General features: G+C 41.4%; 1 protein-coding gene across 1 annotated transcript in view; it reads left to right on the top strand.

Moving 5' to 3' along the window:
- The window catches only part of POLN (DNA polymerase nu), a 186,245-nt gene that overhangs the window by 98,434 nt on the left and 61,039 nt on the right, over positions 1–26,772 (top strand). Inside the window, exons 17-19 of the mRNA XM_082603364.1 lie at positions 12,075–12,132; positions 13,083–13,157; positions 14,075–14,189. Coding sequence (XP_082459490.1) covers positions 12,075–12,132; positions 13,083–13,157; positions 14,075–14,189 — 248 coding nt within the window. The remainder of the gene's footprint in view (positions 1–12,074; positions 12,133–13,082; positions 13,158–14,074; positions 14,190–26,772) is intronic.

The raw sequence follows: 26,772 nt of genomic DNA, 5'->3' as shown, positions 1-26,772 counted from the left end.
ACATGTGGGATCTAGTTCCCCAACCAGGAATCGAACCCGGGCCCCTGCATTGGGAGCATGGAGCCCTATCTACTGCACCACCAGGAAAGTCCCTCAGTTTCATCTGTTAAAGCACTGGTGGTGACCTGCAGCTAAACAGACCATCAGAGCCCAAGAGCCAGCAGGGAGAGGAGCCTGTTCCTGAAGCCACTCTGCCCGGACTGCATCTCGGCCCCACTGGGCCCAGCCTCCTTCCCTGCTTAGCAGAGGCTCACCCTTTCTCTGGCGGCCTCTTGCTCCACCTGCACGGTCCCGCTGCTGTTGCTGGGCCGGGCTGCTGCCTAGTTCTGTCCTTCCTCCTCGCCTGGCTTGGTCCTCCCACATCTGTCCCCTCTCCTCCAGGGTGGCCCCTCAGGGGCCTGTTTCCTGCTCCAACCCCCTCCTCCTTGCTGCTCTCACGCAGCCTGGTGCTCCTCCCTCCTCTGAGCCCACTGCACATGCCACCCCTTCACCAGCAACTTCCCACTTACATGTTTATGACGCTTGCATCTCTCTCTTTACTTAGCTCTCCTTCAGATCTCTCAGACAAACAGTCACAGTCCCTGTCTCGGCTCCCTGGTAACTCAGGCAGGACCTGCATGTCTAGCTGATCACCAAGTACGTGGGGTCTGCCTCCTGGTCTCCTCTGCTCCCCACTGCCTTCTCATTCCCCCTCCTAGGTCTCCATGCTCTAGTCCGTCCACCAGCTGCCTGTGCAGCAGCCAGAAAACCTCTCAGATGGTAGCCTGATGCTTCTTCAGGCTTCAGCCACTGCCAGGCCTCTCGGGGAAGTCTGGACACCCTGCCTCCTTCTCAGCCCATTTCCTGCTGCTCCCCACTCACTGATTCATTCATGAGCACGTCCTGTGTGCCAGGCTGTTCATGGAGCTTATGCTGAATGGACCAAAACCTCTGCCCTTGTGGAGTCTGGGGGGCTGGAGGGCATGAGCCAGACAGCAAACATATTAAATTAGTCATGATGTGGAAGATGATAAACACTGTGGACAACACAGAGTCGGGAAAGGACCCAAAGCACAGGGGAAGGTGGTGTTGGCCAGGGCAGTCAGAGCAGGACTGATGGAGCAGGCTGCGTTCTGGGGGAGCACAGCTGTTCATTTATTCCCGACGGCCCAAGGTGTCTCACACAGCACTCAGAAGATGCTGGAGCTGCTGTCATGTAGCGACTAGGACAGAGGAAGCCAGCACGCTGGCTGTGGCCCCACTGGATCATCTGAGGACCCACCAAAAAGATGGGGCTGCCGTCACGGTGCCTGCCCGTCTGCAGCCTCCTCCGTGTTTTGCCTCCAGTGTGGCGACTTTGGCCAAACTGAAGGTGGCTGATCCCCGGACCAGCCATTCTGCCCAGGCCACACATCCTGAGCAGAGACGCTGTGGACCAGGGCCCATGGGTGCACCTCCTTCCCCACACTTCAAACTATTGCCTGCTTGGCATTTTCACTTACAACTATTGACAATCAAGCAGATGCCAAAGTATAGACTTAAAACGTCACCTCTGCACCTTGCCTTTTGCTGAATGTGAAGTGAAGGCCGTTAACATTGAATTTTTCCAGATCAGTTCTCTTATTTTTTCACACATGCCAGAGTTCACCATGAAAACGAATGCTAGGAGTGTGCCCAGTCTTCATCACTCCAGACACCAACGGAGCCTTGGGCTGTGCAGAGCAGTTGACGGAAGCTGAGAAAAGGGGCTTGCTGCAGAGCACAACACATGTCCTGCAGTGGGTCTCAGCATCCTGGAGAATCTGGCTGAGTTTGTTACACAAAGGACTTGGAAGTGGTTTTCATACGTTTAAGTGTCCACATTAATGGCAGAAAATTTTATAGCCGACAATTTGCTTTCAATTTCCACAGTTTGAGTAAGTCTCAGAACAGTCCCCCTGACGTGTGGTCACATTGCTGTGTGCCCACGCTGATGCTCACTCTAGAGAGTCCGAGAGGCTCATGGACCTGGTCCCGCCCACTGCACCTTGGACCCGGGAGAGTAACGTCATCACTGATGGTGGAGCCAGGTTTCTCATGTTGCAGTAGAGAGGAGGTTAGAACGACCCATGTGGTGGATTAGAGTTGGAGACAGCAGTGTGGACTCATGTGTGGCTTCACACAGACACAGATGGCTATACCTAGAAACGTTTATAGGTACGGGTACACACACAGGGCAGCGTACATGCACATATCTCCTTGCTCTGTCAGCCGAGAGGACCTAGAAGCAAGGACACCCCCTAGCACCCAGATCTTGGCTTCTGATACCATCTCCAGTAAAAGCAACCAGGGCTCCTTGAGAAACGGCTGATTCTAGGACTGTGGCAGGAAACACACAAGATGAGCCTAGAGCATCCTGTAGTGCCAGAGAGTAAGGAAGTGATAAACACACACACACACACTGAAGAGGTTAAGTCAAAGGGACACAGGAGCCAAGTGAAAGAGCTCCCCCTGGCCAAAGCCGGAATAATGTGAATAACAAAATAAATAACGTCATGTTGGATTATAACCCAAAGGATAGAATAATTGTCCATGAGTTCATACGGATATAAATAAGTGACTGAATAAATACATAAATAAGGGAGAAAAGATGAATCCCCCATGTAGAATAATTTATGTAGGTATTAATACTTTGCCCTCAAGAAGATGGAGCATAACTCCCCACTCTCTAAGCATAGGGACTCTTTCCAAAGAGCATTGTATGAAAAGAGGAGAAAAAGGTAACTTTACAGTGGAGAAACTGAACAAACACACCTCAGCCAAGTGATCAAGGTCAACATCAAAAGTGATGTCATACTGCTAGTAAGAACCCTTGTTATTATGATGTGATGAAACACAATTTACCTCTCCAGCCTTCCTCCTCAAAACCCATATCCCCATTCTAATCATGATAAAAACATCAGACAAACCCCGATTAGGAATATTCTACAAAACTACCTGACCAGCAGTCCTCATTTTTGTCAAGGTCATCAGAAACAAGGAAAGTCTGAGAACCTGTCACAGCCCAGAGGAGCCTAAGGGGACATGACAACTAAATGCAGTGTGGGATCCTGGAACAGAAAGTGGACATTAGGGAAATATTGAGGAAATATGAATAATTTATGGACTTTAGTTAATTATAATGTATCAGTATTGGGTTTGTTAACTGTGACCAACGTACCATACTAATGTAAGATGTTAATAATAGGGAGAACTGGGTGTGGGATATATTGGCACTCTACTAGCTTCACAATGTATCTCTAAATCTAAAACTTCAAAAATTAAAATTTCATTTTTTAAAAGAGGTCAATATTCATTTATGATAAAAGCTCAATAAAGTGAGTATAGAGGGAATGTATCTCAACATAATGAAGACCATATATGACAAGCTGACAGCTAACATCATACTAAGTGGTGAAAAGCTGAAAGTCTTTCCTCTATGGTCAGGAACAAGACAAGGATGCCCACTCTCACCACTTTTATTTAACATTATATTGGAAGTCCTAGCCAGAGCAATTAGGCAAGAAAAAGAAATAAAAGGCATCCAAATTGGGAAGGAAGAAGTAAAACTATCATTATTTGCAGATGCTATGATGTTATATATAGAAAACCCTGAAAACTACACACACACACATACACACACACAAACTGTTGGAAGCAATAAATGAATTCAGTAAAGTTGCAAGATACAAAATCAATATTAAAAAATCTGTTGTTTTTATACACTAATAACAAACTATCAGAGTGAGAAATTAAGAAAATAATCCCATTTACAATTGCATCAAAAATAATAAAATACCTAGGAATAAATTTAACCAAGGAAGTGAAAGACCTGTCAGTGAAAACCATAAGATGATGAAAGAAACTGAAGAAGGCACAAATAAATGGAAAGATGTTCCATGTTCATGGATTGGAAGAATTAATATTGTTAAAATGTCCATACCACACAAAGCATTCTACAGATGCAGTACAATCTCTATCAAAATTCCAATGGTATTTTTCCCAGAAATAAAACAATCCTAAAATTTGTATGGAACCACAAAAGACCCCAAAGAGCCAAAGCAACCTTGAGAAACAAGAATGAAGCTAGAGGCATCATGCACCCTGATTTCAAACTATCTTACAAACCTAGAGTAATTAAAACAGTATGGTACTGGCATAAAGACAGACATATAGACCAATGGAACAGAATAGAGAGCCCAGAAATAAACCCATATATATATGGTCAATTAATCTATGATAAAGGAGCCAAGAATATACAGTGGGGAGAGGATGACAGTCTCTTCAATAAATGGTGTTGGGAAAACTATACAGCTGCATGCATAAGGATGAAACTGGACCACTATTTTACACCATATACAAAAATTAACTAAAAGTGGATTAAGACTTGAATGTCAGACCTGAAACCATAAAACTCCTAGAATAAAGCATAGGTGGTAAGCTCCCTGACATCAGTCTTGGCAATGATGTTTTAGATCTGACACCAAAAGCAAAAGCAACAAAAGCAAAAATAAACAAGTGGGACTACTTCAAAGTAAAAAGCTTCTGTACAGTAAAGGAACCATTAACAAAATGAAAAGACAACCTACCAAATGGGAGAAAACATTTGCAGATCATATACGTGATAAGGGGTTAATATTCAAAATATATAAAGAACTCATACAACTTTATAGTAAACAAACAATTCAATTTTTAAAATGCACAGAGGATCTGAATAGACATTTTTCCAAAGAAGACATACGGATGGCCAACAGACACATGAAAAGATGCTCAACATCACTAATCATTAGGGAAATGCAAATCAAAACCACAATGAGATATCACCTCACACCCGCTATGATGGCTATTATCACAAAGACAAGAAATAACAAATGTTGGTGAGGATGTGGAGAAAAGGGAACACTCATACATCTTTTACTGGGAATGTAGATTGATGCAGCCACTATGGAAAACAGTATGGAGGTTCCTCAAAAAAAAATTTTTTTTAAGATTTAATTTTATTTATTTTTGGCTGTGTTGGGTCTTCATTGCTGCACACAGCCTTTCTCTAGTTGCGGTGAGCGGGGGCTACTCTTCATCACAGTGCACGGGCTTCTCATTACAGTGGCTTCTCGTTGTGGAGCACAGGCTCTAGGCGGGCAGGCTCAGTAGTTGTGGTGCACAGGATTAGTTGCTCCGTGGCATGTGGGATCTTCCCAGACCAGGGATTGAACCCGTGTCCCCTGCATTGGCAGGCGGATTCTTATCCACTCTGCCACCAGGGAAGTCACCCTCAAAAAACTAAAAATAGAGCTACCATATGATCAAGCAACTCCACTGGGTATTTATCCAAAGAAAAAATTAAAATTAATTTGAAAAGATATCTGCACCCCCATGTTCATTGCAGCATTATTTACAATAGTCAAGACAAGGAAACAACATAAAGGTCCATCCATGGATGAATGGGTAAAGAAAATGTGGCATATATATACAATATAATATTATTCAGTTATAAAAAGAATGAAATCTTGCCATTTGTGACACATGGATGGACCTTGAGGGCATTATGCTAAGTGAAACAGATTGGGCAGAAAAGGATAAATACCATATGATCTCACTTATATGTGGAATCTTAAAAAACAAAAACAAAACAAAACAAACGAACTCATGCATATAGAGAACAGACTGGTGGTTGCCTGAGGCGATGAGTGGGAGGTGGGCAAAATGAGAGAAAGGGGTCAAAATGTACAAATTTCTAGTTATAAAGTGAGTAAGCCATGGGGATGTCATGTACAGCATGGTGACTATAGTTAATACTGTATTGCATGTTTGAAAGTTGCTAAGAGAGTGGATCTTGAAAGTTCTCATCACAAGAAAAAATGTCTTCAACTGTGTGTGGTGATGAATATTAAATGGACTTTTTGTGGTGATCATTTTGCAGTATATACAAATATTGAATATGTTGTATACCTGAAACTAATATGTTATGTCAATGACACCAAAATTTTTAAAAGGAGGGGAAGGGGAGCCAGGATCACCAAGGGGGGCAGATAGCATGCTGCATTGGGGAGACTGCAGGGAGCTCGGGTTGGCTGAACCTGGCGTGTCTGTGGGGCAGTGGTGAGAGATGGAGTTGGCAGTGGTGATCAAGATCAAATCCTAGGGGCACGAACTCTACCTCTGGGATAGTGGAAAACCACTGAGATACTTGAAGCCAAGGGGTGAAAAGGTTGGTTTAGTGTTTTTGCAAGCTTACCCTAGTGGTAACCCTGTTCCCAGCCTGGGTGACTCTGCTCTGAGGGGTGCTCTTTTGTTCCCCCTCCCGGTCAGAATGACAGCACCCTGTTATCGTCCTGCATGGGCACAGTTTGTAGTGATGTGACTTCTCTCTCTCTTTGTTCTCGCTAAACTGCAGTGTAAGCCCCTCAGGGCAGGAGCCATGTCTGTCCTGTTTTATTTATTCTTTGCCTCTCCCCACTAGGATGGGAGCTCCATGGGAGCAGGGACTCTGCCTGCCATGTCCACCACTTGTTTTCCCAGCTCCTAGCAGAATATCTGGAATAAACTAGGAGCCCGATAAACAGTAGTTAACAGAGGGAATGATAGAGTTGCTTCATTCGTGGTTGGGAGAGTGTTGTTAGAACCCATGTAAGATGTGACCAGGACACGGGCAGCGGAAAAAAGGCAGAGAATGTGGAAGGGAAGGCGTCCAGGAGGAAAAGCAGGTCTGGGCTGTGTAGGGAGGGGGCCAGGGGGGAGGATGCAGGGAGTGGACAAGAGCAACACATCTGTTGGGCTTGGGAAACCAGCTGGAATGGAGGCACCATTTGTTAGCTGGTTCATTCATTCACTCATTCACTCATCTTGGGGGGCAGGTGGCCCATGGCTGTGTAGATACATAACACATTTACATTGTGATGAGTGCCAAGGAGAAAATAAACAGGGAAATGAAAATAGAGAGGGATGGTGGGGGTACTGCTTTGGCTTAGATGTTCCAGGAAGGCTTCACTGAGTAGGTGACATTTGAGCTGTGGCTTCAAAGCTGAGAAGGAGCTGGGCCTGCTAAGGTCTGGAAAAAAGACCATCTAGTCAAAGGCTCCAAGTCAGAATCAGTTCCGGAGGATATGGCACCCTGTGCGATGCTAAAAGGCATTCTGTGAAAAGGGTTCCATAGCCAACTGAATCTGAGGTATGCTGCAGGCCAAGCTCCTTTCAGGGCTTTACTTCACAGCGTAGTTGAACGATTACCTGGTAGGGAATTTGCACATCTTGAGTTGCAGCCCCAACTCTGCCTCTTGCTGGCCTGGATCCACCTTTTGCTGCTGCAAAGCTCACCTGTCTCTGTCCACGCCAGCAGCATCCATGCTGCGTCTGACATCAACCCTCCCTCCTCTGGCACTGTTGCATGGACTTCAGTTTGCTGTTTGGTCAGCTAATGTTCTCCCCGGATGGTAACCTTTCTCACACCACCACCCCTCTCACTTTGTCTTTGTCATTGCACACAGAAAAATGCTTTCTGTGATCACTTCCCACCCCTTAAGTGAAGGCTGTGCTCAGCAACTTGATTTCAAAGAGTACAGCATAGAAAGGGGGAAATTAAAAAGTAACTTTTCAATGGAGAACTTAGCAAACACCACCTGAGATCAAGGTCGACATCAGCAGTGACAGGTCATGTCGACAGCAAGTGCCCTTGACGTGATGGGGCACTTTATCTCTGGGGTCTTCCTCCCTAAACCCGTAATCCCAGTCTAACCATGAGAAACAACAAGCAAATCCCAACTGAGGGATATTCTGCCTGACCAGTGCTCCTCAAAACAAGGTCATAAAAAACAAAATCTAGGAAACTGCCACAGCCAAGAGGAGCCTAAGGAAACATGATGACTGAATGTGATGTGGTGTCCTGGATGGGGTCTTGGAGCAGAAAAAGGACATTAGGTGAAAACTGGTGAAATCCAAATAAAGTATAGAGTTTAGTTAATAATAGTCTATTGATGTTGGTTTCTTAGTTGTGTGAAGGATACCCTAGAAACGTAAGATGCTAGCAATATTGGAAATTGGGTGAGGGGCATATGGGGACTCCCTATACTATCTTCCTAACTTTTCTGTAAAAGTGTTCTAAAATAAAAAGGTTATTTTAATTTTTAAAAAAACATTTAACATAATAGAAGATTCCATAGATGTTTTTGGTCCTCTCCATCAAAATATTCTGGTTCCATTTTTATCAGCTGATTTATTTAATTTTAATAACTGTTTATCTCTAGACATATTTGGGACACTTCATAAAAGCAATTCTGATTGAAAGTAATTTATTTTTTCTTATTCGGTGATTGTATGTTCCTCTAGTCTCCAATCAGTGTGCACAACATTTTTATCTGGCTTGTTTAAGGTTGGCTTATGGGAACTACTGTTCCTCTTCTTTCCCTGCAACTTGACAGTGAAAGACAGTGTTCGGGAGTTCCTTGGTAGCCTAGTGGTTAGGATTCTGGTTTTCAGTGCTGTGGTTCAGGTTCAATCCCTGGTTGGGGAACTGAGATCCCACAAGCTGCACAACGTGGCCAAAAAAACACAAAAAAAACAAAACCATATACAGAAAGAAAGAGAGTGAGAGAAAGGAAGGAAGGAAGGAAGGAAGAAGGAAAGGGAGAGAGGAAAGGAAGGAAGGAAGGAAGGGTTCATGGTTGAGGTTCTCTGCTGTAGTCAGATGCCAAAGGACTCATTCATGCCTCGGCAAGTCACCATGAGCAGAATGGCCACTGTGGGATAATAGAAAAGAAGATGCCATTTGAGATTAATGTGAGTGCCTGGGAATTGGGCTAATGTCTATCAGCAACGGTGGAGAAAAAAAAGAGCTAAAACCTTCAAGTGCCTTCTTAGGATGCATTCTTCCATATGGTCGAAGGATAAAATATACCTTTTAATTTTCCTTAAAATGTTCAAATTGGGTCTTCCCTGGTGGTCCAGTGGTTAAGAATCTGCCTTCCAATGCAGGTGACGCAGGTTCCATCCCTTGTCGGGGAACTGAGATCCCACATGCCATGGGGCAACTAAGCCCACGTGCCACAACTACTGAACCCAAGCACTCTGGAGCCTGCACACCACAACTAGAGAAAAGCCCATGTGCTGCAATGAAAAGACCCCACAGGACTTCCCTGGTGGTGCAGTGGTTAAGAATCCGCCTGCCAATGCAGGGGACATGGGTTCGAGCCCTGGTCCAGGAAGATCCCACGTGCCCCAGAGCAACTAAGTCCATGCACCACAACTACTGAGCCTGCGGGCCCTCATGCCACAACTACTGAGCCCACACACTGCAACTACTGAAGCCCACGCGCCTAGAGCCTGTGCTCCGCAACGAGAAGCTACCTCAATGAGAAGCCCACGTGCCACAATGAAGAGTAGACCCTGCTCACTGCACCTAGAGAACGCCTGTGCACAGCAACAAAGACCCAACGCAGCCAAAAAAAAAAAGACCCCACATGCTGCAATGAAAGATCCTGCGTGCCGCAACTAAGACCAGACACAGCCAAATAAATAGATAAATATTTTTTTAAATGTTCAAATTGTAGAACATATTTAACAAAGTGTGCTATATAGGTTAGATATTTAGTGAAGTTTCTGTTATTTTATTATTTGTTATATTGTAAAACATAAAAAGTGGCATTTAATTATTAAAAAGCTTCCTTCATATTCTTCTGAAGATAATCAATTTAAACTTAGCATTTCTGCTTTCTCAGGACAAGTAAGAAACTTATTTATCCCTCTTTCCATTGGTAAAGGAACTTTCATTAAAACTGATGTTTTATGTGCTGTGGGAGGGAAATGATTTCAGGAATCATGCCAGATGACCCTGACATCACGCTGTGCTTACCAAGAGCTTCTAGCTGGGCACGTTAGTTACAGTCTGGTCTGATCCTGATTTGACATGCTATTGGATAGAGAACACATTCTGTTTTATACAGCTATAGACGCTGACATTACTCAAAGTGAGTAAATTTTATAGATGTTCTTTTATTAGTTTGAGAAAAGTCCCTTCTTTTCCTAGCTGAGTTGTTTTAATATGAATGAGTGTTGGATTTTGTCGAATGCTTTTAATATTCTGTTGTGGTGATGATGTGCTTTTTGTCCTTTATTCTAATAATCTGATGTATTATATTAATTATTTTTGGATTTTAAACCAACCTTGTATTTCTGAGATAAATCCCACTTGGTCATGGTGCATAACCCTTTTTACATGTTGCTAGATTCAGTTTGCTAATATTTATTGAGGATCTTTGTGTCTGTTTATGGAGGATGTTCTATTTGGTGTCTGGCTTTAGCATCAGGATAACACCTCATAGAATGAGTTGGCAATCTCCTCACTCTGCCATTCTGGAAGTACCTTTCATTGCTGAATTTTCTGAGAGTTCTTTATATGTTTTGAATCCAACATGATTTGCAAAAAAAGGTTTGATGGAGTCCAGTGTTTCACTGTTTTCTTTTATGGACCATGCTGATGGTGTGTATCTTCATCTAACCCAAGATTACACAGATTTTCTCTTAAGTTTCCTTCTAAAAGTTTTAGAGTTTTACATTTTACCTTTATGATCCATAAATTATAGAATCAGCTTCTTGATAGCTCTGAAAAATCCTACTAGTATTTTGATTGGGACTGTATTAAATTTATAGATCAATTTGGGAGTCATTGGCATATTAAGGTTGAATATTCTAATCCATGAACATGGTATACCTTTCCATTTATTTAGGGCTTAAAAAATTTTTTTCATCAGAATTCTGTAGTTTTCAACATACAGATTTATACTTAAATATTTTGGGGTGCTATTATAAATGGCACTGTTCATTTAATTTCAATGTCCAATTATTCATTGGTACTATGTAGACATAGAATCGATTTTTGTATATTGACTTTATGTTGATACTTTGGTTAACTCATTTATTAGTTCTGGAAAGCTTTTTTGTAGTTTCTATGGGTTCTACGTATGAAATCACATCTTTAGTGAATAAGGGTCATTCTACCTCTTCCTTTGTACTGTATGCTTTTCATTATTTTTTCCTTCCTTATTGTTCTGGCTAGGACCTCCTATATTATGTTGAATAGAAGTGTTGGAAGTGGACATTCTTGCCTGCTCCTGATTTTGAGGAGAATAGACTGAGTTTTCCACCATCAGGATGATGTTAGCTTTAGGTTTTGTCACAGGCTCTGCTTATCATGTTAAAGGAGTCCCTTCTGTTCCCAGTTTGCTGAGAGTAGTTTTTGTCATGAATGGATATTTAATTTTGTCAGATGCTTTTTCTGCATCTATCAAGATGATCATGTGACTTTTCTTCTCTAATCTATTAATATGCTGAATGACATTGATAGATTTTCAAATGTTGAACCAGCCAAGGCTGGGATTTGGGGGATTAACCCCACTTCGTCATGACGGATTGTCCTATTGTTGGATTTGATTTGCTAATATTTTGTTTAGGATCTTTGGTGTGTATATTCATGAAGGATATGGGTCTGTAGTTTTCCTTTCTTGAAATGTCATGTCTGGTTTTGTTATTAGGATATTATTGACCTCATAAAATGAGTTAGGAAGTATTTCATCCTCTTTTTTTTTTCTGGTAGGGATCGTGTAGAACTGGTACAATCAGCAAGCACTAAGACCAAGGCTGGTGCCAAGTGCCAAGAGCAATAGCCTTGGTTAGAGTGGAGAGACCCAAATACTCATCTTAAAATACCCTTTTAAAGGAAAGTACAGTGTACAGATTTCACAGAAATCTACACTAGCATATTATGTAGGAATTTTAAAGGTAACTAAATTCATAATTCAGGCTGCTGATGAAAGAATTACTGTATATAATTATGATAAGGGTCACACAGGCTAAAGTCAAAAAGAATTGTTCTCATATTTGCTGATAATACCTAGTGGTATACCCACCAAAATTGTGTTTCAGTATTAGTTGTATTAAGTATCAATACACTTATGCATAGTACATTGGCATTAGTTATTTTATTAATGTTTAATAAAATGTGACACATTTTAAATACCGTTAAATAGTACAGATTAATTTAAGAGAAGATATTTCAACTAAAGCAATTTCCCTCCTACTATTCACAGAATATCCAAGGCATCTCCAAGCACCCAATTCAAATAACTAAACCTCAAAATTTTCAAGGTAACACATTTCTTTCTACTTTGCAGAAGTCTTGGGTAACATTTTCTAAAAACCTAGAGATGTTGTAATTGTTTTTCTGTGTAACTAACTGCTTTTCTTTCCTGAAGTTCTCCTCTGTATTTGCATGACCAGGATTTAAATATACATTGAAAAATAAAACACAGCTAAAGTGATATGGTACCTCCCCTTTAGCACTTTATAAGTTAAAATACATGATAATTATACAAGGGAAGTAGCTCCCCTCCTACTATCTCTCCCCCACCAACTTCCCAACAAAGAAAAAACAAACAGACATACAATAGAACTGGCTTTTATTAAAGTATGAAAATTACTGGAAATGTTTATGAAAGCATAGTAACACTCTTCTTTCTCTTAAGCTATTCCACTGTACTGCTGATGGTTACATTTCTAAAAAAGAAAAAGGTCAAATCTGAGCAAGGTAGGGCTCCGTGGCCCATTCCCAGTAAACTCCTGCCCCCTTTGCTTTGGGAACTGCTGCTTCCGGAAGGTCAGGGCCAAACAATGAAGCGCGATGAGCAGTCCTTTGTAAAGTACACATAATCGTGCGTGAACACAACGCATGGGAGGTGAGCAGCAACGCCACCTCCTCCAGCCCCGTAAAATACACTCAGTGGGGAAATCTTAGAACTTGTGCTTCCACAAAGGAGATCTCAGCGGTGAGGCCAGAGGGTCTCTAGGTGGCTCTTACTGCAATGTTTGACCTTTTCTTCATTAAGAATTCTACACAGAACAGGAGATTTTAACAGCAGAAAATCTAGTTTACTTTCAGTAGTCTTATGATGTTTTAAAATTACATTAAAAATATTAAGAAAAATCAGAAATCTAGACTCTTCTGACTTTAGAATGATGTTAAAATAACTTTGTATGAGGAATAGCTATGAATCAGCTCATGACCAAATTCACCAAGTGCTCTTGAAATAATGATTCAGGTAAAGACGAACTCCTTACCATCTCCCCGAGGACCATGTTTGTTTCATCCGAAGGCCACACCTTCCTAGCAGCAGGTATGTGTGGGCCATGGTAGAGACACCGTGTCACTGGATCCCATGTTATGCGTTTCATACAGTTCAAATATTTAGAAATTGAATAATCCAAAGGTGCTTACAGAACTCATTCTTTAAAATAAGTCCTGGCAAATATTTATATGAAGCAAAGATTTCTTATGCACAGTAAGTGAGAGCAGCTCTGCTTCCTGGGTCCCTTCACTTTACCATGACTAAATCCCAAATTCCTCTGCCTGGTCCCGCTCAGTCTGCCCCACTTTCTCCTCTCTGTCCCCATCACCCGTGGCGCTTTGCCTTGCTCGCTTGCTGCAGTCCTGCTGGTCCCTCTGCTGTCCCCCAACAACCAGCCAGCTCCACCTCGGGCCCTGCATGGAACCCCCTCCCCAGATGTGGTCCTGCTCCCTCCTCCACCTCATACCTCTGCTGGAAGGTCACTTTCTTGATGACACTTTACTTCAGCTCCCTACACACACTGACTCCAGAAGCTCCTTCTCTTGATCCATCTGTTCCATTTCATTTCTCACCTTCTAACACACTGAATAATTCAAATTGCCTCCGTCCCCTCAAGTATAAGTTCTACGCAGGAAGGAATTGTTGCCTGTTTTGTTCGCTAGCATATCCCAAACACACAGCCTGGCACACAGCAGGCCTTTTAAAATTCTGATGTTCCAATGAACTGATGAATGAATACAGCCCACCCTGGAGGCATGGCCAGTCTCGCAGAAGAGGTCTTGGGACTTTTAGACCCAGGGATGGCCAATAGACCCGAGGCCTAAGGACCCTGGCATATAAGAGGTGGGCACATTGACCTTGATTCCTCAGTGGGGAGGGAAGATTGAGGGTCCCCTGGGAGTGGGTAGCAACAATGAGGGACATTGTTCCTAGATTCTGAATTAATGCAGAGCTCTATCTAACAGACTTTTCACAGATTGAATTGCGCATTCTTGCACACTTATCTGGGGATCCAGAACTTTTGAAGTTATTCCAGGAATCTGAAAGAGATGATGTATTTTCCACCCTGACTTCAGAGTGGTAAGATATATGAGCTCATAATAGTATCAGATCCGCAGGAATGCTGACATGATTTTAAAAGCCTGAAGCTGTTCCAAACCTATTTTCATAAGAAAGAAATTATACTTTTCTCTAGTAGTTAATCTCTTTGAACAGAAGAGTAGGTAACGAGGATGCCAAGAGTTTCCTAATTATGAAAGAAATGGTAATTCTTCACCACTAGAAAGGAAGTCCATTGCGAAAGAATATAATAGAAATATGAAAAAATCAAAAGTGAAAATCACGCATGCCCTCCATATGAGTGTCACTCAGAGAAGACAAAGCCCAGTGCCTGAAGGCAACCTGAGTGGCAATCCTATCTTCAGCCCCACTGAAGCCCTCGTTTACTGTTTGGGTACAAAACAAGTCTACACTTAATGCTATTCTTTCTCACTGCTGGCTCATCCTTGCTTTTTTGAATAAACTTTCATTTTGCCTACTTAGGCTTTTCTTCTTTCTATTTGAAGCCTGGAACTCCTCCTATCTAAGGCCATGAATGCCTTTCTTCAGGGTGCAGTTGGTCCCGAGGTCCAAAGCCAGCAAGAGCAGGCTCAGACCCTGCCTGCCCCCTCCCTGCCCACCCCCCAGCTCAGCAACTCTCAACTTGGGTTGACGCGGTGCCGCCAGGTCCCGGTGCTTTCGCCCCGCCCGCCGCTCCCAGGGAGCAGCTCCCAGCTGCTCCCGCGGCTCCTCCCTTCTCCTTGGTGCGCACCGTTTATTCTTCTTAAAACTGAGATATAATTCACAGACCATAAAATTCAGCCTTTCAAAGTGTACAATTCAGTGGGTTTTAGTACATTCACAAGGTTTTGCAACCATCATCACTGTCTAATTCCAGAACATTTCCATTACCCTAAAGAGAAACCCCACACCTAGTAGCTATCATTCCCCAGCCTTCCCTCCCGCCCGGAAACTACTAATCTATTTTGTCTCTATACATTTGTCTATTCTGGACATTTCACATTAATGGGATCATACAGCATATGGCCTTTTGTGACTGTCTTCTTTCACTGAACATAATGTTTTCAAGGTTCATCCATGCTGTAGCATGTATCAGTACTTCATTCCTTTTCATGGCCAAATAATATTCCATTATATGGAATAATGTATTCTGTATATTTCAGTATAAACAAAAAAATAATATTCCATTTATTTATCCATTCATCAGTTAATGGATATTTGGGTTGTTTCCACCTTTTGGCTGTTATGAATAATACTGCTGTGAACATTCATGTACAAGTCTTTGTGTGGAAATATGGTTTCATTTCTCTTGGGTAGATACCTAGGAGAAGATTTTCTGGGTCATATGGTAATTCTATGTTTAACTTTTTTAAATTGTGGTAAAATAACATAATGTAAAATTTACCATCTTAACCATTTTAAAATGTACAATTCATGTCACAATAGTGGCAACTATATTTAATTTTTTGAGGAATTGTTGAAACAGTTTCCAGAATAACTACACCATTTTACACCCCACAAGCAGTGTATGGGTTTCCAATTTCTCCACCTTCTTGCCAATACTTTTTATCCTCTGTCTTTTTGATTCTAGCCACCCCAGTGGGTGTGAAGTTGTAGCTTTGTTGTTTGATTTGCACTTCCCTGATGACTGCCAATGTTGAGCATCTCTTCTTATTCTCTATCTTTGCCTCTTTCCCTCCTCTACACCTTTACACAAGTGCACCTGGGTGTTTTGCTCACCCCAGCTTTCTCTGCATACTTCCTCCCAGAAGATGGTCTCTCTTCTGTTTCAGTTCCTGTCCAGTTAGGATATAAGATAACATAGAATTTTTAAGGCATGTGATAGATTTAATAATACCCCTGCCCTCTCTCCCGATGTGCGGAAAGTCTTAGAAGATTGTTTCTACCTAGGCAGGAAGAGTATTTTGCTTATTTGTTTCACATTTGAGCTTTGTTGCCATCTTAGTGCTTTGGTGGAAGGGTGCTATGGATATTCTCCTTGACAGTGTGAAAGAATCTATCTGTGATTCAAGGTGAGTGCTTGTGCGTAGATCACTAAGCGTGTTTTTTGTTCAATGGGCCCAAAGCTACTCTGGCTGTTGCTGACCAAGTGTTACAGAAAAATATTTTTGTCGAAGTATCAGGCAAAGGATGCAACTAAAGCAGTGCCAAGAGGGAAGTGTACAGCACTGGTGCTTACATCAGAAATGAGGAAAGATCTCAGATAAATCATCAAACTTTCTGTCTCAAGAAACCTGAAAAAGATGATTAAGAAGGAAGAAGGAAGGAAATAGTAAAGATAAGAGCAGAAACCTATGAAATTGAAAAGAGAAAGCAATAGCAAAAATCAATGAAAAAAAGTTGATTCTTCAAAAAAATCAATAAAATTAATAAACTCTAGCAAGACTGAAAAAAATAAAAATAGAGAAGACACAAAGCACCAATATCAGGAATAGAACAGAGGATATTAGTACAGATTCTGCAGACATCAAAAGGATAATTAGGGAACACTATGAACAACTTTATGCTCAAAAATTCAACAATTTAGAAGAAATGGATCAATTTCTTGAAAACCACAAACTATCAAAACCCAACTATGATGAAATAGATAACCTGAATAGTCCTATAAACATTAAAGAAATTGAATTTTTAGTTTAAAATCTCCTGAGAAGGAAATTTGCTGGGCCAGATGCCTTCCATGGAGTATTTTACCAAACATTTAAAGAATTAACACCAGTTGTATACAACCTCTTCCAGAAAATAGAAGAGGAAGGAACACTTCCCAATCATACAGTGAAGCCAGTATTACCCTGATACCAAAACCAGACAAAGACTGAAAACAAAATAAAACAAAACACAATCCCATGCAGACCAATATCACTCCCAAATTTAGATGTAAAAACCCTCAGCAAAATATTAGCAAACCAAATCCAACAACATCTTAAAATGTTGTATGGGTATAATTATACACCATGTCCAAGTAGGATTTATTCCAGGTACGCAAGGCTGGTTTAACACTCAAAAATCAGTGTAGTCCACCATGTAGTCAAGCTAAAGAATAAAAATAATATGATTTTATCAATTGACCTAGACAAAGCATTTGACAAAATCCAATGCCCATTCATGATAAAAATTCTCAGGAATTTAGAAATAAAGGGGAGCAACCCCAACTTGATAAAGAACGTCTACAAAAAACCTACAGCTAACAGCATATTTAATGGTAAAAGGCTAAATACTTTCCCCCTAAGATCAGTAACAACTTACTAATATTGATTATTGAAGTTCTGGCCACTAAATAAGGCAAAGAAGAGAAATAAATGGTATATAAATTGGAAAGGAAGAAATAGCACTGTCTCTATTTATGGATGATATGATTGTCTATATAGAAAGTCTCAAAGTATGTATAAGAAAAAAACATTTTTTAACTCCTAGAACTAATAAGTGAGTTTAGCAAGGTTGCAAGACACAGTATCAATACACAAAAGCGAATTGCATTTCTATAAACTAACAACAAAAGCAGAAATCGAAATAAAAATGCAATACCACTTACATTCACTCCAAAGATAATGGAATACTTAAGTATTCAGTTAACAAAATATGTATAGGATCTGTGTGTCTAAAACTACAAAATGCTGATGAAAGAAATCAAAGAAGATCTGATAGATGGAGTGACATACTGTGTTCGTGGAATGGAGGACACAACATAGTAAATATGTCACTTCTCCCTAAATTGATCCATAAGTTTAATGCAGTTCCTATTAAAACCCAAGCAAATTTTGTAGACATAGACCACCTCATTCTAAAATTTAAATGAAAAGGCACAGGCCCTAGAATACCTAAAACAATCTTGACAAAGAAGAAAGTGGGAGGAATCACACCTGATATTAAGACTTAGTACATAGCAATTGGGAACTTCACTGGTGGTGCAGTGGTTAAGACTTCGCCTTCCAATGCAGGGGGTGCAGGTTTGATCCCTGGTTGGGGAGCTAAGATCTTACATGGCTCAGGGCCAAAAATCCAAAACATAAAGCAGAAACAATATTGTAACAAATTCAATAAAGATTTTAAAAATGGTCCACATCAAGAAAATCTTTAGAAAAAAATACACAGTAATCAAGAGACTGTGGTGTTGGCAGAGGAACAGACACATAGACCAATGGAACAGAAAAGAGAACCAGAAATAGATCCACACAAACACGCACAACTGATTGTCGGGAAAGGTATAAAGTCCCAGGCAGAAAATAATTCTCTTCAGATTCATGTTAAGCTGATCACTCACAAAGCCAGCTTGGGAAGTTCATTTCTGCATTGGATATTGTATATGTCTTTCCCACATTTTTTTATCTTGTGGTGGTTTTGAGGAGAACTTCAAAAATAAGAAGCTTCTAGTATTTGCATGGTGGTCACTTCTAATTTCCTATCAGCAGTAGTAATCCAACACTTGTGACTTATACTATAATTAGTTGCTTTGGAAATGATTTTTATGTTCCAAACAGAGGACTACAATAGCACATGGTGAAACAGCAGCAAATGCACTCTTAAAAATGTTTGTTTCATGTAAATGCCTTATTGTTTGAAACACAAAGGCAATTCGATGTACTCTGAAATATTTAGTAACATTTTCAAAGAATAACAATTTTCTTAAAAAAACCTTCAAGAATATGTAGATCATGTATAAAAATGGAGACTTGGAAGAGGTCTTGGAGATCATCTGTAAAGCTATGATGTGACTGATGAAAGTCTGACCCAGAGAGTGGGGCCCTGCCCATGGGTGCATGTCTGAGCCGGGTCAGAGCTGCCTCCTCCAGCTCCAGTGTTTTCACCTGAGCTCGGAAGACAACCATTCTGCCCGGAGGTGACTTCCTTCACAGTAATCACCACACATGTGCCTGATTAGGTGGTTTCCTAAAAGTTCTACAAGGCAAATAAAAAAGCATTTCTTATCGGTTGTACGTTCAACTCAACATTTTCAGACTGAAACTTAAAAAATAATTTTTCACTGCAGAATATATTAGTTTTTCTTCTGCTTAAGGCTTTTCTTGAGTGCTTTTCTGAGATATTCTCTCGTAAGGCAGGTGTGGTAGATAGTCTTGTGGGCCTCTCTCCTTCTCTGGGGGAAGATGGTGCTTCCCTACCTGTTAGATGTCAGACTTGGGCGTGTGACTTGTTTTGGCTAATAAAATGTAAGCAAAAGTGACAAGGGTCATGCCTAAGCTGGGGCTTTAAGCAACTGCACATGGTTCCTCTTGATCTCTTTTGTCTCTATTTTGACAAAATTGACAGAGGCTTCTCCATCATCCTGCATTATAAATGGTGGACGAGACTGTGATGGAAAGGTGGTGAAGAAGAGAAATAAAGTATTCTTGCTGTAGGCAGTAAGGTTTCAGAGTGATTTATTATGGCAGTATAACTTGACCTATCATAGCATCTACAGGACTGGGTGCCAGGACTAAGAGGCTGCTGTAATGAATCCTAAAACATGTGGCACTGGCTTTGGGGCCAGGTGGCAGGCAGTGAGATATTTATTGGAGGCTGGAGGATGGCACTTGGTAAATGGTATAACATTTGGCAAAACTGTCACCTGTGATAACTTGTGAAGCAGATAATACCCTAAAGAGCTGAGGTTTGGGGCAGAGTGGGCCAGCAGAATGCTAGAACATGCTTTGGTTGCTGTTGTCTGCATGTGACAAGGTACCATAGGAAACAAACTCAGAGAAGAACTGGCTAGTGTACAGGTCGGAATGAAAAGAAATAAGAAGATTCCAGAAAATTGGAGTTTTACATGTTTGAATATAGAAATGATTCTCATCTCCAACCAGTAAAAGATGAATCTGGAGATACACCAGAAATACAGCTACACGTGGAACAACTCCTACAGAACACCTACTGTATGCTGGCAGAAGACCTCAGACCTCCCCAAAGGCAAGAAACTCCCCACATACCTGGGTAGGGCAAAGCGGAGAGATTCCCACACAGAGGATCAGTGCCAACCGGCACTCACCAGCCCGAGAGGCTTGTCTGCTCTCCCGCCGGGGTGGGCGGTTCTGGGAGCTGAGGCTAAGGCTTCAGTCGGAGCGCAGGGAGAGGACTGGGGTTGGCGGCGTGAACACAGCCTGAAGGGGCTAATGTGCCACAGCTAGCCAGGAGGGAGTCCAGGAAAAAGTTTGGACCTGCCGAAGAGGCAAGAGACTTTTTCTTCCCTCTTTGTTTCCTGGTGTGCGAGGAGAGGGGATTAAGAGCGCTGCTTGGAGGAGCTCCACAGACGGGTGTGAGCCGCGGCTGAAAGTGTGGACCCCAGAGACGGGCGTGGGGCGCTGGGGGTGCTGCCACCGCTGCGAGGCCTGTGTGCAAGCGCAGGTCACTGTCCACGCCCCCCTTCCGGGGAGCCTGTGCAGCCCGTCACTGCCGGGGTCCTGGGATCCAGGGACGGCTTCCCTGGGAGAACGCACAGCGCACCTCGGGCTGGTGCAACGTCACACCGGCCTCTGCTGCTGCAAGCTCCACCTGCACTCCGTGCCCCTCCCTGCCCCCCAGCTTGAGTGAGCCAGAGTCCCCGAAGTGGCTGCTCCTTTAACCCTGTCCTGTCTGAGCGAAGAACAGATGCCCTCCGGCAACCTACACGGAGAGGTGGGGCCAAATCCAAAGCTGAGACCCGGGAGCTGTGAGAACAAAGAAGAGAAAGGGAAATCTCTCCCAGCAGCCTCAGAAGCAGCAGATTAAAGCTCCACAATCAACTTGATGTACCCTGCATCTGTGGAATACATGAATAGACAACGAATCATCCCAAATTGAGGAGTCAGGAGTCAGTGCTGTGCCTCTGAGGTGGGAGAGCCAACTTCAGGACACTGGTCCAGAAGAGACCTCCCAGCTCCACATAATATCAAACGGCGAAAATCTTCCAGAGATCTCCATCTCAACACCAGCACCCAGCTTCACTCAATGACCAGCAAGCTACAGTGCTGGACACCCTATGCCAAACAACTAGCAAGACAGGAACACAACGCCACCCATTAGCAGAGAGGCTGCCTAAAATCATAAAAAGTCCACAGACACCCCAAAACACACCACCAGACGTGGACCTGCCCACCAGAAAGACAAGATCCAGCCTCATCCACCAGAACACAGGCACTAGTCCCCTCCACCAGGAAGCCTACACAACCCACTGAACCAACCTTAGCCACTGGGGACAGACACCAAAAACAATGGGAACTATGAACCTGCAGCCTGCAAAAAGGAGACCCCAGACACAGTAAGAAAAGCAAAATGAGAAGACAGAAAAACACACAGCAGGAGAAGGAGCAAGATAAAAACCCACCAGACCTAACAAATGAAGAGGAAATAGGCAGTCTACCTGAAAAAGAACTCAGAATAATGATAGTAAAGATGATCCAAAATCTTGGAAATAGAATAGACAAAATGCAAGAAACAGTTAACAAGGACCTAGAAGAACTAAAGATGAATCAAGCAATGATTAAAAACACAATAAGTGAAATGAAAAATACTCTAGATGCGATCAATAGCAGAATAACTGAGGCAGAAGAATGGATAAGTGACGTGGAAGATAAAATAGTGGAAATAACTACTGCAGAGCAGAAGAAAGAAAAAAGAATGAAAAGAACTGAGGACAGTCTCAGAGACCTCTGGGACAACATTAAACACACCAACATTCGAATTATAGGGGTTCCAGAAGAAGAAGAGAAAAAGAAAGGGACTGAGAAAATATTTGAAGAGATTATAGTTGAAAACTTCCCTAATATGGGAAAGGAAATGGCCAGTCAAGTCCAGGAGGCACAGAGAGTCCCATACAGGATAAATCCAAGGAGAAATACGCCAAGACACATATTAATCAAACTGTCAAAAATTAAATACAAAGAAAACATATTAAAAGCAGCAAGGGAAAACAACAAATAATACACAAGGGAATCCCCATAAGGTTAACAGCTGACCTTTCAGCAGAAATTCTGCAAGCCAGAAGGCACTGGCAGGACATATTTAAAGTGATGAAGGAGAAAAACCTGCAACCAAGATTACTCTACCCAGCAAGGATCTCATTCAGATTTGATGGAGAAATTAAAACCTTTCCAGACAAGCAAAAGCTGAGAGAGTTCAGCACCACCAAACCAGCTTTACAACAAATGCTAAAGGAACTTCTCTAGGCAAGAAACACAACAGAAGGAAAAGACCTACAATAACGAACCCAAAACAATTAAGAAAATGGGAATAGGAACATACATATCGATAATTACCTTAAATGTAAATGGACTAAATGCTCCCACCAAAAGACACAGATTGGCTGAATGGATACAAAAACAAGACCCATATATATGCTGTCTACAAGAGACCCACTTCAGACCTAGAGACACATACAGATTGAAAGTAAGGGGATGGAAAAAGATATTCCATGCAAATGGAAATGAAAAGAAAGCTGGAGTAGCAATTCTCATATCAGACAAAATAGACTTTAAAATAAAGACTATTAGAAGAGACAAAGAAGGACACTACATAATGATCAAGGGATCGATCCAAGAAGAAGATATAACAATTGTAAATATTTATGCACCCAACACAGGAGCACCTCAATACATAAGGCAAATACTAACAGCCATAAAAGGGGAAATTGACAGTAACACACTCATAGTAGGGGACTTTAACACCCCACTTTCACCAATGGACAGATCATTCAAAATGAAAATAAATAAGGAAACACAAGCTTTAAATGATACATTAAACAAGATAGACTTAATTGATATTTATAGGACATTCCATCCAAAAACAACAGAATACACATTTTTCTCAAGTGCTCATGGAACATTCTCCAGGATAGATCATATCTTGGGTCACAAATCAAGCCTTGGTAAATTTAAGAAAATTGAAATTGTATCAAGTATCTTTTCCGACCACAATGCTATGAGACTAGATATCAATTACAGGAAAAGAGCTGTAAAAAATACAAACACATGGAGGCTAAACAATACACTACTTAATAACGAAGTGATCACTGAAGAAATCAAAGAGGAAATTAAAAAGTACCTAGAAACAAATGGCAATGGAGACACGACGACCCAAAACCTATGGGATGTAGCAAAAGCAGTTCTAAGGGGGAAGTTTATCGCAATACAATCCCACCTTAAGAAACAGGAAACATCTCGAATAAACAACCTGATCTTGCACCTAAAGCAATTAGAGAAAGAAGAACAAAATATCCCCAAAGTTAGCAGAAGGAAAGAAATCATAAAAATCAGATCAGAAATAAATGAAAAAGAAATGAAGGAAACGATAGCAAAGATCAATAAAACTAAAAGCTGGTTCTTTGAGAAGATAAACAAAATTGATAAACCATTAGCCAGACTCATCAAGAAAAAAAGGGAGAAGACTCAAATCAATAGAATTAGAAATGAAAAAGGAGAAGTAACAACTGACACTGCAGAAATACAAAAGATCATGACAGATTACTACAAGCAACTCTATGCCAATAAAATGGACAACCTGGAAGAAATGGACAAATTCTTAGAAATGCACAACCTGCCAAGACTGAATCAGGAAGAAATAGAAAATATGAACAGACCAATCACAAGCACTGAAATTGAAACTGTGATAAAAAATCTTCCAACAAACAAAAGCCCAGGACCAAATGGCTTCACAGGAGAATTCTATCAAACATTTAGAGAAGAGCTAACACCTATCCTCAAACTCTTCCAAAATATAGCAGAGGGAGGAACACTCCCAAACTCATTCTATGAGGCCACCATCACCTTGATACCAAAACCAGACAAGGATGCCACAAAGAAAGAAAACTACAGGCCAATATCACTGATGAACATAGATGCAAAAATCCTCAACAAAATACTAGCAAACAGAATCCAACAGCACATTAAAAGGATCATACACCATGATCAAGTGGGGTTTATTCCAGGAATGCAAGGATTCTTCAATATACGCAAATCAATCAACGTGATACACCATATTAACAAATTGAAGGAGAAAAACCATATGATCATCTCAATAGATGCAGAGAAAGCTTTCGACAAAATTTAACACCCATTCATGATAAAAACCCTGCAGAAAGTAGGCATAGAGGGAACTTTCCTCAACATAATAAAGGCCATATATGACAAACCCACAGCAAGCATCGTCCTCAATGGTGAAAAACTGAAACCATTTCCACTAAGATCAGGAACAAGACAAGGCTGCCCACTCTCACCACTCTTATTCAACATAGTTTTGGAAGTTTTAGCCACAGCAATCAGAGAAGAAAAGGAAATAAAAGGAATCCAAATTGGAAAAGAAGAAGTAAAGCTGTCACTGTTTGCAGATGACATGATACTATACATAGAGAATCCTAAAGATGCTACCAGAAAACTACTAGAGCTAATCAATGAATTTGGTAAAGTAGCAGGATACAAAATTAATGCACAGAAATCTCTGGCATTCCTGTACACTAATGATGAAAAATCTGAAAGGGAAATCAAGGAAACACTCTCATTTACCATTGCAACAAAAAGAATAAAATATCTAGGAATAAACCTACCTAAGGAGACAAAGGACCTGTATGCAGAAAATTATAAGACACTGATGAAAGAAATTAAACGTGATACAAATAGATGGAGAGATATACCATGCTCCTGGATTGGAAGAATCAATATTGTGAAAATGATTGTACTACCCAAAGCAATCTACAGATTCAATGCAATCCCTATCAAACTACCACTGGCATTTTTCACAGAACTAGAACAAAAAATTTCAAAATTTGTTTGGAAACACAAAAGACCCCGAATAGCCAAAGCAATCTTGAGAACGAAAAACGGAGCTGGAGGCATCAGGCTCCCTGACTTCAGACTATACTACAAAGCTACAGTAATCAAGACAGTGTGGTACTGGCACAAAAACAGAAAGATAGATCAATGGAACAGGATAGAAAGCCCAGAGATAAACCCACACACATATGGTCAACTTATCTTTGATAAAGGAGGCAGGAATGTACAGTGGAGAAAGGACAGTCTCTTCAATAAGTGGTGCTGGGAAAACTGGACAGGGACATGTAAAAGTATGAGATTAGATCACTCCCTAACACCATACACAAAAATAAGCTCAAAATGGATTAAAGACCTAAATGTAAGGCCAGAAACTATCAAACTCTTAGAGGAAAACATAGGCAGAACACTCTATGACATAAATCACAGCAAGATCCTTTTTGACCCACCTCCTAGAGAAATGGAAATAAAAACAAAGATAAACAAATGGGGCCTAATGAAACTTCAAAGCTTTTTCACAGCAAAGGAAACCATAAACAAGACCAAAAGACAACCCTCAGAATGGGAGAAAATATTTGCAAATGAAGCAAGTGACAAAGGATTAATCTCCAAAATTTATAAGCAGCTCATGCAGCTCAATAGCAAAAAAACAAACAACCCAATCCAAAAATGGGCAGAAGACTTAAATAGGCATTTCTCCAAAGGAGATATACAGACTGCCAACAAACACATGAAAGAATGCTCAACATCATTAATCATTAGAGAAATGCAAATCAAAACTACAATGAGATATCATCTCACACCAGTCAGAATGGCCATCATCAAGAAATCTAGAGGGCCTCCCTGGTGGCGCAGTGGTTGAGAGTCCACCTGCCGATGCAGGGGATACGGGTTCGTGCCCCGGTCTGGGATGATCCCATATGCCGCGGAGCGGCTGGGCCCGTGAGCCATGGCCGCTGGGCCTGCGCATCCGGAGCCTGTGCTCCGCAACGGGAGGGGCCACAACAGTGAGAGGCCCGCATACAGCAAAAAGAAAAAAAAAAAAAAAAAAAAAAAGAAATCTAGAAACAATAAATGCTGGAGAGGGTGTGGAGAAAAGGGAACACTCTTGCACTGCTGGTGGGAATGTGAATTGGTACAGCCACTATGGAGAACAGTATGGAGGTTCCTTAAAAAACTAAAAATAGAACTACCATATGACCCAGCAATCCCACTACGAGGCATATACCCTGAGAAAACCATAATTCAAAAAGAGACATGTACCAAAATGTTCATTGCAGCTCTATTCACAATAGCCCAGAGATGGAAACAACCTAAGTGTCCATCATCGGCTGAATGGATAAAGAAGATGTGGCACATATATACAATGGAATAGTACTCAGCCATAAAAAGAAACGAAACTGAGCTATTTGTAATGAGGTGGATAGACCTAGAGTCTGTCATACAGAGTGAAGTAAGTCAGAAAGAGAAAGACAAATACCGTATGCTAACACATATATATGGAATTTAAGGGGAAAAAATGTCATGAAGAACCTAGGGGTAAAACAGGAATAAAGACACAGACCTACTTGAGAATGGACTTGAGGATATGGGGAGGGGGAAGGGTAAGCTGTGACAATGCGAAAGAGAGGCATGGACATATATACAGTACCAAACGTAAGGTAGATAGATAGTGGGAAGTAGCTGCATAGCACAGGGAGATCAGCTTGGTGCTTTGTGACCGCCTGGAGGGGTGGGATAGGGAGGGTGGGAGGGAGAGAGATGCAAGAGGGAAGGGATGTGGGAACAGATGAATATGTATGACTGATTCACTTTGTTATAAAGCAGAAACTAATAAAAAAAAAGAAAAGAAA

This window comes from Mesoplodon mirus, assembly GCF_964341445.2.
Source record: "Mesoplodon mirus genome assembly, chromosome: 2".
Lineage (NCBI taxonomy): Eukaryota > Metazoa > Chordata > Mammalia > Artiodactyla > Ziphiidae > Mesoplodon > Mesoplodon mirus.
This window is presented reverse-complemented; position numbering and strand designations above follow the sequence as displayed.